Here is a 13,183-nt window from a genome sequence, read left to right on the forward strand (position 1 = left end):
TGCAGGGACTCAAAGTTTAACATATCAATACTAGATGGAAAATACCTGTTCCATGTTATGTCTAAGATGTTTGATATTCAGACAGATAATGAGGTTAAGCTCAACTGCCTATGTAGTAGAGTAATAATGAGTCTCAGTTTTTAACCCAGCAGATTCCCTACTCTGTTGAGGGAAACATTTGATATTTAACCTGGAGGCAAATACCCCCAAGGTTAGCCTTCGGGAAGGGATTGGCAGGCTCTTACTTTGTCATGGTAACCAGGGCCCAAAGCCCAGCCCTACTCTTTTCTGTTGGCCAAGGGTGTGGAGCAGCTCTGCTCCACTGCAAGGAGTAGCTCTACCTTGCTCCAAGCTCTAGTCAAAGCCAGCTCCTCCGCATATCCTCTCCCATGACCCAGGGCAGCAGTTTCCTTAGCAACTTATCACCCAGCATGCCTCCAATTTTCTGATACACTAATGAGCACAGATTTTTATTTTCCTCAAATGTTCATAAATTTATTACTTTTTATTTACTTAGGAAAGGAGACTGTTTGACCATAGCTTTTAGATAAGTCTCAGAATTGGGGTTTAATCACTTTGTCCTTTGATACCATTTGGAAAATGGAGAGGAAGGGAACCCTTACCCGAAGCAGAGGAGCATTTAAATACAGACCTCCAACACAAAACCAGCCCTGCTCTGGGCCCTCTTCCCTCCACCTTCTCCCCTCACTTTACAACTTGATTTCTTCCCAGAGTCACTGCCATTGCACTCTGATGTCTCCTCTGTGCACCTGCCCTCCTCCAGCCATTACCATCTGTCTTCCACCCACAGCACATCCCCAGAGAGGCTCTTGCTGGGCAGGGCAGGGAGCACTGCATTAAATTTGAATTATGCCTTCCAGCCTTGCCTTGTTGGATCTCTTAGCAGAATGCCCTCTCCCCACACCAGCTTCCACTTTGCAGTCTTCCATCTCTCGTCCTCAATCTTCTTTATCACCTCATACTTTCCTTAGCAGGTGTTATATGAGGGTTTTTAAAAAAAAAGCCACGGGGTGGGGGGAGCCACAGGACCTCGTCTCAACCCCCTCTGTCTTATCCTTAGAGGATCCCAGAGCTTGGCTTAAACAACTCTTAAAACCATGAGCTAGACTTCTCTTCTGAGAGAGATATACCTTCAAGGGCTTAGCAGACCGTTCCCCTTAGATGTTGCAGAGCAACATCACCATCAGCACGCATGGAGTTGTACATACTCCAGACCTGCTCTTGTCTTCCAGTGAAAAATTGCTACCAGGCACCAAGTGTAAAAAGGGGTGATAGCTCCAGGCACCTTGCCCTTTCTTTAGCTACTCTATATATCAAATCCTGTCGAATTTTATGCAACTTTTATGCATTTCTCAGCTTTGACATTAAACTACTATCATCCGTCTAGTCTCTCCCATGAAACTGTTCTTGTCAATGTCACCCAGAAGGCCACTGCCATACTAGACTAGTCATGTTTTCAGTGCTTGTCACGCATGTTGCAAAGTAGCCCAACATCCCAAAGAATATCTCCTTTATGAGACATCCTTGAGCTTCTCATTTAGTAAAGATGGAGTTGGATAACATCAATTAGCTACCTCTACATATCTCTTCTTGTGTCTCTTATCTAGTTCTTACTCTGAACTACCAGTCTTTTCAAAAATGCAGATCTGATTTTGCAGCACCCCTGTTTAGCTCCCTAAAGTTAAGAAGGCCATGACCTCACCTTCAGGCGTCCTCTGGAGCTGGACCCCCTGGCCGCCTGGGCCACAGCTCTCTTCTCTTCCTCACAGATTCACAGACTTCCCACCACTCCAGACCGTTCACCTCATCTCTTCAGCTGCCTTCATCTGCATCTGTCTCATCCAGAGACCAGCTAATATCTCTTTATTCCAAGACATTTGTTAAGATTACGCCAACCCTCCCTGGCATTTACCACAACTATAACAGAACGCCACGGTAAAACTACTTATCATTTCCTACCTCCTTGCTAAAATATAAGGTCTAGAAAAGCAAGGAACAAGTGTTCCTTCATGAGAGCTGCTGCCATGTTCTAGATTAGGAAAACAAGATCACAAATATGTAGTGTCTGAACAAAAATCAATGAGTCAGTTAACACTATAACATCATTTCCCAGGTCTGAAGTTTCCCAGCATGTCTGCGATGTGAGAAGCTAGTATCTCTTAACAGTTCTATCAAACAATGTGCTTTCTGGTTTAGGAAAGGGAGAGTTTAATTCAGAATATTGTATATTCCAACATCCACTGAAATAGTTTTGTTTCATTTCCACTTAATAGCTTTACTTACATGTCAATTACTTGGTTTACAGAATTTGGTTCCTAAATTTCTACAAAGGTATCTTTTCAGTATATAGTGAATAATCTTGTTTTAGTAGATCTATTGTGTATGAAAAAGTTTAAGTTCTGTATCAAAATGATTCACAGCATCCTACCAAATCATGACACCCCCTTTGATCATACTCATTGCCTTACTGGTAGCATTTTCAATTATTTACTCTGATACTTTGTCTATGAAAATATATTTCTTTTACAACATCCTTTTTAGCATTTTATACTTTCTTTTAGGGGGAATGGGGACAGGTAGGGAAGGATTTCTTTATTAAGACAACCACACACCTAAAACTAGAAAAATGATTCATAAATTCAACAATATTAACCATAATGACCTTCAAGACATACCAGAGGTCAAAAGTACAAGTTATAAACCAGAAATCTTAGCAACTTCTAACTGGCTAAATACAAAACACATAGAGCATAGAGAGACTTTAATAAGAGAGACAAACCATTTAATAGAGAAGTGGGCAGGATACTGAACAGATCTCTCAGAAGAAACTAAATGTGACACAAATGCCTAAGACTGGCAGCCTCATTAATAACTGAGGAAAATGCCTGTAATCCCAGCTCTTGGGGGGCTCTAAACAGGCGGATCACTACGAGTCCAATCTAGTAGTGAGACCCTGAATACCCTGTAGACCCTTCCCTAAAATACAAAAATAAAAAATTAAAATTGAGAAAAAGCAATGAAGACTACCTATCATTTCCTTTCCCTGGATTCGCAGAAACTTAAAATCCTAATAAATACTAAATACTGGGAAGGGTGTGGAGCAACGGGCACTGTGCGCAGCCCACAGATGGGAGCAGAAGTTGCTGTCATCATTTTGGAAAATGCTTTCACTCTTTGTGAGGCTGGAGTTAGAAGCATAACCCAGATTCCACCCCGAGGACATCTCACCTGTGATGCTTCCTACAAGTTCGATTTTAAATTCCTCGAGATCTTGCCTGTAAAATACATTCCAAACATTTTTTACTGGTTTTTTTTTTTTTTTCCATTTATATATTTGCTACAGGGTCTCTCTATGCAGCTTCAACTCATAGTGATCCTCCTGTTTTCAGCCTCCCCAGCACTAGGATTACAGGCGTGCGCCACCACACCTAGACTTGGTCCGGGGTCAGGACAGTGCAGCACCTGGGACCAGGGATCGAACCCTGGTCCTTATGCTTGCCAAAGCAGGCACACAGTCTGAGCTATCTTGTTAGCATTTTAATGTATTTTTTAAAAACATGGCTGGGCCAAGGATATAGCTCAGCAGCACAACACCTGCCTTGCGAGCATGAGATCATGAGTTCATTTCCCAGTACTAAAATAAATGGATGGATGGATGGATGGATGGATGGATGGATGGATGGAGAGATAGAAAGATAGATAGATGGATGACAATTATAGGGAGAAATAGAAGCATCTCAAATTCCACCTCTACATACAACTTTTCATTCCTAAATTTCTAATTTTTCCTCCAAATTCAGACTGGCAGAATGGAAAAATTTAGAGCCACTCTGACTGGCCAACTTCTTTAATTTGTTATAAAAAAGATAAACACTGGAAGATGATCCAAAATTCTTCAGATTTACACCCCTTTAGCCACTATGGGATCTTGATAAGGCCTTAAGTCTTAAACACTTACTTAAAAATTAGTACATCAAGTCTACTTTCTTCAATTGTGATTCACCAGCTAACACAAAATTTTTGAATCCTAAAATATCTATAGTACATATAAGATACATCATTGGCTATATCATCTTTTAGTTATACAAACAAGGAAATTATTTACCTTCTATAAGCCTTATTTCACTCATCCTACTGGCAAAGAAAATATAATCTGCTTCATAGAGTTCATTAAAATAGAATAGTACATGTTTGGAGGACAAGAGCTGTAAAAAGTGCACAAATCTGAATAGGATGCTGCCCATGCCAAAAAGTTGGCACAACTGTTTTTTCTACGCTGCTGGTAAGCCTGAAACTGGATTTTTCCTCCCATCACCAACATGACACATATTCACTTCTGAGAGGGGACTTGATGTATACAGACAATTAGATGAAAGTATATGCTCATAATATTTTAAGAGAGATGAGTAGAAAGTGAGAAATTTTTTTTGAACAATTTATAATTGTCCCTTCAGACAAGTTGTGGAAAGTTTAGGAATTTATTCTGACAAGGGCAGAACCACTAGTGCAGTTAACCAGCCTTTCCCAGTGAACTCCCTACAAACCATCATTCATTTGGATGTTTTAAGTTATGGTATCTACAGCTTAAAACATAATTCTCTGTAGTTTATAGTCAAAATACAGGTGCAATTTCAAAGAACACATAGTATAAATTTAAGCAAATCCATACCTTGTTCACCATAGTCTTGGTATGTTACATCACCTGTGAAAGAAAGAAGGAAAGAAAGGAGGGGGAAAAAAGGAAGGCAAGCATTAGTAAGTCATAAAAGAAACTTATCTTTAAAAAAATCTCTTGCAGCACAGATTTTTTTTTCCATTAAATACCAATGACAGTTCTGTTGATAATACCTTTCCCAAAAGCAACAACAACAAAAAAAGGATAGTGAAATTATATTCCTCAGAGTGGGGCTGGAGAGGTAGTTCAGCAGTCTAAGTACCTGTGCGACAAGCACAAGGTCCCAAGTTCAATCCCCAGAACCACTGGCGCCAAAACCAGGTGTGGCGGTGCACATCTATAATCCCAGTGCTGGGGAGTCTGAACTGCCTAGTGAGACCCTGTATAAAAGAAAATAATAATAATGGTAAAAAAAAAAAATTCCTCATAGCAAGATATACAAAATTAGAATGAGGATGTAATATACTGTTTTATTATGATGAGGTAAAATATGAATGCTCAATACAGTAGACCCTCAAGTTACAGCTGGCTTCATACATGAAAAACCTGGGTTGCCATGAGAATTTGGGGTTTAATTTATGACCGAAGTCTTGAGCTACAACCAGAATGCTGGTCACTCATGTGGTTGTGAACCAAGTATCAGGATGCCAGAAAAAGTCTGTGCGTTTGTGGATGAGACTGCAGTCGGTGCTTTGTACAACTCCTACGGGCACCACTGTCAAAATGGTCCGCACAAAGCTATAAAAAGAAACTAAGGAGAAAAGGAACAGTCAAGAAAGCAACCTCAATCAAAAAGAACAAGAAAATTGTGAAAAAATGAGAGCGATTTTAGTGTAACCCATCTTGCCATTATGTACAGCATATTGAAATTCACAATCTCGACAATATTACAGAAAAAGATTTGTATAAGGAAGCTAGTATTGCTAAAGGTGTTACTCAACTTTCTAAGTCATAATCAACACTGTTATGCTAGATAGAAAGGCTATGATTAGGGTAGATAAATGAAAGGCAATGGCAGATCATAGTCTATGTGAGTCTAAAACTTGTGAAAAATTAGGGTGATAAATGCAGATCTCATAAAGGATAATTCACTGATGAATATATTGGTGAAACATTTTGGGCTGGTAAGGGTTGGATTCACAATTTTAAAATGAGAACTGGGGTTCACAGCATATTGAAAAAAGATGAAGTAGCTAGTGCTGATAAAAGGGCTACTGAGGGCCAGCCAAATAGCTCAGCAGATTAAAGCACCTGCTTAGGCAGACACAGGGGCCAGGTTTGATCTTTGGGCCTGCTGTGCCGGTCCTGCCTCTGGAGTGCGTTTAGACAGCGATTGAGACTAGGCGTGGTGGTGCGCAACTGTAATTCCAGCACTTGGGAGGCTGTAAACAGGAGAATCACTACAAATCTGATCTACACAGTGAGATCCTGCAGATTCTGTCCTAAATACAAAGGGGGGGGGGTGCGCTACTGAATATTTCATACACCTAAAACGATGACACAGAGAAATGGATAGTACTGTCATCAAATTTTCAACTGTAATGAATCTGGACTTTCCTGGAAGAAAAATGGTCCCAAGAGCATACATTCCTATGAAAGGAAGAAAATCCCAAAGCATAAACCTATGAAGGCTAGGCTGACCCTACTGCTATGTGCTCATACAAGCGGTGACCCCGACACAAAGCATCTCCCAGTCTATCACTCACCCCTTGAGTGTCTAGAAAACATACAAGTCATGAAGACAGGCTATGGGTCATGCGGAGATGTAACAAAAAAGCCTGGTTAAGAGTACTTTTTCCTGAATGGGTCAATGAGTGTATCTATTCTACTGTTAAGAGATATCCACAGGGCAATACTCTGATCACCCATAGGTTTACCACTCAGGAGTTTACTCATCATGGACAGTACGTGGGTCATGTATAAGGTTTGGAAGAACTGCCTGAAGAACTCCTATGGCTCTCTGTTCAGTTTCTCCTATCGAACACAAGTCCCCTACTATAGCCTAAGGACCAGCCAGTGATAGCTAACTTTAGGAAACTATATATCAAGGAACTTCTAAAGTACATGCAGATGATTTCAGATACAAATCTAACTCTTAAATAGCTCTGGAAGAACATTACAACATCTTTTCCTGTGTGGGCCTGAGAAATCCTGGGCCAATGTCTAAGAAACAGATCCATCTGAAAGAAAATGTGGAGAGATTTTGAAGACTATGTAGAGGAGCCTCATCCTTCAACTGACCCTGTATCTGATGACACTGTCACTACAGTAGAGTCCACAGGTTTGCACATAGACAGTGGACATGTTGAGGAACTGGTGCAGGACACTCAGAGGAGTTTGCCTACTGAGGCACTTCACGGCTTCTGTCTGAGCAGCAGAGAGTGGTGGTTGAGGAGCCTTCTGAAGGGGCGGGGGAGTATTAGGAACCAGTGTCATTTTCTGAAATAAAGGAAATCCTGAAAACATGGAGAGTGCTAGAAACATTTGTAGAGAAGACCCATCCAGACAGAGAAAAAGCCAATCACTGCACTCACTTGCTTAATGACAATATCATGTCACTTTATAGGGCAGTGTTAAAGAAAAGACAAAAGCAGACAACCTTAAATGAGTTTTCCTTTCCAAAAACAATGAGACCTAGTCTAGTGAGCCAGAAGCAAGTCCTAGTGGACTAAAGACTCTCCCATGGAGAGAAAGGACAGCAGGGAATACATTCCTGATGTTCTTGTGGAAGGGGACTCTCCTTACAAACAAAAACCTCCTTCCATTTCACTCTGCCTTCCTGGAAGTGAAAGATGTCAACCTAAATGGTGAGTACCATAGGAAACTGGTGTTTCTGGTAAATGACACACATTATACAAACCTCTTTTATTACAAAAAGGTTAGTAAAAGGATGCTTTGAAAGGTTAAGAATGTATTATTAGTATTTCCATTATTCCTTGTGGGAAAGTTTTGTTTGTTGGTTGGTTGGTTGGTTTTTTGGTACAGGGTCTCACTACGCAGCTCAGACTCCTAGTGATCCTCCTGTCTCACAGCCTCCCCGCACTGGATTACAGGCATGTGCCACCACTCCCAGTTTCAGTGGCCAGCATGGCATGAGGTACTGGGGACCAAACCCAGGTCCTTGTACCTGCCAGGCAGGCACTCAGACTGAGCTATTTTCCCAGCACCCCCAAACAGTCTTAACAACCAACCTGATTTACAACCAGCCCTCGCAAACAGAGTTAAGTCAAAGGTTCATTGTATGTTTAATAAATAATTTTGTAACCAAAAAAACCTTGTTAAAAATCTCTTGATTTCTCTGAAAGAGAATAACATGTGAACATAGTACTGCAACTAAAAAGCCTAAAGTAACACTTTAAATCTGATGACAGTGTTTGCGTGATACCTGCTTCCTGGTACAATCGTTCATCATCTGCTAGTGGTTCACTGGAATCTAAAATGAAAACATGAAAAATCACATACCTACAATTACCAGATTCTATTCTGATATATTCATACTCACATGCTCCCCATTACATTTTGTATGACAGACACTATGTCTATTTTATTATCTAATTTATTACCACTTAATAAAATTTAAACAGAGAAAAGTTCTAGAACTTGGGCTGGGGAGATAGTTCAGCAGCATGAGCCTGGCAAGTGCAAGGCCTGGCAAGTGCAAGGTCCCAAGTTCAAGCCCCAGTGTTACAAAAAAAAAAAGTTTTATAACTTGCTAAGTCACAATGATGGGGAAAAGGAGAGCTAGGATTTTCACCCAACCCAAGATTTTTTATTTTTTTATTTTAGGACAGGGTCTACAGGGCCTCACTGCGTAGAATGTACTTGTGATCCACCTGTGCTCAGCCTCCCAAGAGCTGGGATTATAGGCCTACACCACCACGCCCAGTCTTAATCACCATCTCAGCTTGCCCTGGGAGTGGGGCCAGCATGGCAGGCTGGGGAATCAAATTCCTGGCCCCTGTACCTGCCTAAGCAGGCGCTTTAATCCACAGAGCTATTTGGCCAGCCCTACCCAACCCAAGTTTACTACACAATGGCACTTCAATGGCCACCACAATCCAAATGGTGACAAAAGAATAAATTACCATTTCCTTTTTTGGATATTCCCTTGTCATATTAAACTACATTCAGAAATATATATCCATATATATCCATATGGATATATATATATATTGTTTGTTTGTTTGTTTTAGGTATTTGGTATTTGGTACAGGGTCTCACTATGCAGAAGGGACTTGTAGTGATCCTCTTGTTTTTAGTATTCCCAGCCCTGGGATTACAGGTTTGTGCCACCATGCCCAGACACAGCTGCTGGCTCAGCGAATCTCGTGGGGGGGGAGGGGGGCGCGCGCGCACGTGCAGTGTGGCACCAGGGACCAGGGACCAGGGACCGAACTCTAATCCATGGGCTTGCCAAAGCAGGTACTTAGTCCACTGAGCTATCTTGCTGGCCCTCTATATTTTTATTTTTATTTATTATTATTTTTTACAACTTATTCATTTGTGTGGGGGGGGCAGCTCAGCCCACCAGGGGGCAGCCCTGGCTGGCATGTGGTGCTGGGGGATTGAACCGCGGTCCCTTTGCTTTGCTAAGTTTGTTCTAAGTAGGTGCTTTAGACCACTGAGCCATTTCACCAGCCCTGGCCCTCTATAAATACATATAGAATAAAAAAATTACTATTAAAAGTGTTATGAACAGACCATGAATTGAAATGGCCTTGACTATAGCCTGAAACAGAAATAAAAATAATTTGTTTTTATATTGACAAACCTGAGTTTAGTTGGTCATATATTATCTCTTCCATATCCTGATGGTCTTGTAAAACTGTAAATTAGGAAATAATTAGAAAAGTTAAAATATGTCTCAAATGAGGATTGCATTACATTAGCTACAATTCCTGGTAATAATAGAATGCAAAATCAAAACACAATGACAATAAATCATGTTTATTCATGGAATCAGTAGGAATTAATCATATATAATGCTAAACACAAAGATGAGATGGTTCTCATCATGAGGATTTATAATCTAACCACAAAACAGTAGAGCTGTGTTTTCAATCAGCTCAACACATTCTAGTCAGCAAACACAGTCAAAGAAAGGCAGTGAGTCAAGGACAACTGTACCAAGAGTCCACCTCTTCCCCAACTAGTTGCCATGGGAGTCTTGGCAAGCACACACTGAGCCCTCACCTAGCCTTCATGCCTAGGTCCTCTCTATGGCATTTCTCCCAGGCTAGAATGTAGTGCTAGTGTTTACAGATGCATGGTGCTAACTAATCACATCCCAACGGCCGGTTAACAATACAACGAGACATTCAAGCACCACTGAAAGGTGACATGTCTTATCTCCAGTGTAGCAGTACCTTCAAGGCACTGACTGATGACAAAACATGATTTTGACCCTTTATTGACTTTTTAATTTATGGGTAAATGCATGCAATTCCACTGCACCTTTGACCTAGTAATTCTACTATTAGGACTTCATCCATAGGAAATGTACTTCAAGACAAAAACTGTGTTCACAAAGATGGACTTAGACAAAAATATACAGAATTACTAAGTATATATCATTTGTGATATGTTAATTTTAAAATATTACGAGAATAGATTTGTATACTGATAGTGCTCTGTTAAAGAAAAAGACTCATTCTAACTAAGAAAGAATAATATTAATATTAAAGCCTCACCTGTGTCTTCCACATAATGATCCTCAGAGTCTGGAAAAAAATCAGATGTTATGTCAATGAAATGGTACACATATATTCTGCATATGTCTATTTTGAATCTATGTTCATTGACATATATTAAAATCAAATAATAAAAATGAAAATATTAAATGTCTGCTTAACATTAGAACTACACTCAACATCATACAGGGCTGACAAACACCACAATCTTGCTAAAGACAGTGATGGATACAGACTGATCACAGAAAGGCACAAAGGCTGGACCCAGGGACAGTGCTAATTCCTGCTCCACTTCATAATCCACTGTGGTACTCCATTCTCTAGCCCCGTCCTACCAGTTTCTGGAGCAAGGTACATTCTCTACAAATGCAGACACAAGGAAGAATGGAAGAAAAGTTATGTTTGGAAGCTAGGCAGAAAAATATGTGCATAACCTTATTCTCCTACACCGGAAAGCAAAACAGTCACCAAGCTTATAACCTGTCTCATTTAACATACACACACAGCATACATGCTTTCAATTTAAGAAGACTTCCAACAAAATTGAAGTTTCTATGTTCAAACTGAATCTGTGTCCCAATTGAAGGTTAAGCCAAAAATAAAGATTTCTCCAACTTACAAACTGGTGAGTCCTGCCCAGAGCTGTAGTTTCTCCCACTGCCTGCGGAGATCAGGGGCAGAGCCCTGCTCTACCTCCTTCCCCACCATCAGTGGGGCTCGGCTGAGCTGTGACCACCTCTCACACCATCACCTTACTTTAGCTCGGCTGAGAGGCCACCAACTGTGTCATCAGTAGTATGAGCCTGGGCAAGCCCTACCAGGCATGATGGACCATTACAAGGGCCTTGTGGAGTTTTGGCCTGCCCTTACCACAACTGGATCCTTTCTGAGCTTTGGCTTGCCCGCCCTCACTAAGCATATGTTCCATAAATCTAAAAAAGGCATAGGTTAAAAAAATAGAGGAGAGTGGCCGGGAAGATAGTTCAGTAGACTAAGTGCTAGCCTGGCAAGCACAGGGTCCTGAGTTCAATCCCTGATACTGAAAAAAAAAAAAAAAGAAAAGAAAAGAAAATAGAGGAGAATAAGAAAATGATGTAAACATTAAACAGGAAACAACTAGAATGCAAGAAACAGATTAAAACAGATATCTAAGACGTTAAGAATTCTACTGAAAGCCGACAAAACTGCTTGAATGAAGTAGCAGATAGAATTTCAGACCTTGAAGACAGCACTGCACCTAGTGAAATGTGAAAGGAAAGAGCTCCTGAAAATAATAAGGAACAGGGAAGTAATAATGCAACAGCTGCAAGGTGACGCAAAGAAAAATAATATAAGAATAATAAGTACCAGGCCGGGGAGATGGCTCAGTGGAATAAGAGCTTCCCTGGCAAGCACAAGGGCCTGAGATCAATCCCTGATTCCACAAAAAAAAAAAAAAAAAGTAAAAGTCTTTGGGGCTGGGGAGATGGCTCAGTGCAATTAGCGCTTCCCTGGCAAACACAAGCGCCTGAGTTTAATCCCCAGTTCCACAAAAAAAAAAAAAAAAGAAAAAAAAGAAAAAGTACCACTGAAACAGCTGGAGTCAACACAAATGACATAAAAACACTGTTTGCAGAAGTAGTAACAGAAACTCTACCAATCACACAAAAATAATCTGACATACTAATGAGTGAGGGCTAGAGAACTCCACTTAACCATAATCAAAATAAATCTGTACTCATATATACAATAGTCAAGATCATAGAAATTGAGCAAAATAACAGAATATTAAAAACTGTTTATTACGAAAAAAAAGTAGCAATGAAAGTGTTTCAAAACAGGTTAGTAGAAGGGGGCTGGGGAGATGGCTCAGTAGGATAAGCGCTTCACTGGCAAACTCAAGGATCTGAGTTCAATCCCTGGTTCCAAAAAAAAAAAAAAACAGGTTAGTAGGACAGTTACAATAATTAATGCATTGCATATTCTTGTCTTCATAGTGGTTATTCAGAGGACAAGATACAGATATATATCTTGTCTAAACAATATTGGTATAAACTTTTCCTCTCATTGAACTAAGAGAAAGTGGCTGTATATCTTAACCATTTTGTCTATACATACGTATTTTTTTTCAATATAAAATGGTCCTTTATTTGTAACCTTTTTTGTTTTGTTGGAGATGGGTGTTCCATTGCTGTTAGAGAAGCTGTATTTGGAGAAGTATTTAGAGGACCTTTTCATACTTGACGCCAGTTCAAATATTGTAGATACTTGAAATCAGCAAAATATCCCAATATAGTCTAATAGTCCATAATAGTAGTGGGATATCAGCACTGGTAATTGTCAGAAGTTGTTGACTTGAGCCTTTCGAAGCTCAGCATATTAATATGGCTTTACTTTTTATACCTTGTGGTTGTACTTCTCTGCTGGATGGTTGAGACCAAGGTAAAGCAAGACCTATATAACTAAAACTGCAACTTTTGTATCTGACAAGGTCAGTCAGATCCCCTCAGTATTTACCCTGAAACCATGTACAGCACCTTCCTTAGAGAAACTTTTCTAAACATTGAGGAAGACAAGGAGGCCACTTGTGTTAAGTGTCCCATCCCTTCATTACTTTGTATCTCCACTGAGTGGTCATTCCTTTCTAAGCACAGCTTCGCTTCTCTTGTTTTCTCGAGGTCATTCCTAAATTCCAGATGCTTACCTAATTGTAGTCATCCCTCTGTGAACAATTATGCATTGTGAACTCCAGGCACATAATGACAATGTCCTTAAAATTAAAACCTGCCTTTCACTTTCCAAAAAAAAATAAATAAAA

General features: G+C 40.2%; 1 protein-coding gene across 13 annotated transcripts in view; it reads right to left on the reverse strand.

Annotated features, from left to right (window-relative positions):
- Asph (aspartate beta-hydroxylase) overlaps positions 1-13,183 on the reverse strand; it is a 263,046-nt gene that overhangs the window by 160,792 nt on the left and 89,071 nt on the right. For 11 of the 13 annotated variants that reach the window (XM_023702449.1, XM_023702445.1, XM_023702444.1 and 8 more), the window contains 4 exons: positions 10,387-10,416; positions 9,468-9,521; positions 8,082-8,129; positions 4,691-4,723 (listed from right to left, as the gene is read on the reverse strand). In XM_023702449.1, coding sequence (XP_023558217.1) covers positions 4,691-4,723; positions 8,082-8,129; positions 9,468-9,521; positions 10,387-10,416 — 165 coding nt within the window. The remainder of the gene's footprint in view (positions 1-4,690; positions 4,724-8,081; positions 8,130-9,467; positions 9,522-10,386; positions 10,417-13,183) is intronic. The other 2 variants (XM_023702441.1, XM_023702439.1) reach the window with 1 other exon arrangement.

Source organism: Octodon degus, unplaced genomic scaffold (genome assembly GCF_000260255.1).
Source record: "Octodon degus isolate 3935 unplaced genomic scaffold, OctDeg1.0 scaffold00152, whole genome shotgun sequence".
In the NCBI taxonomy this organism is placed as follows: domain Eukaryota; kingdom Metazoa; phylum Chordata; class Mammalia; order Rodentia; family Octodontidae; genus Octodon; species Octodon degus.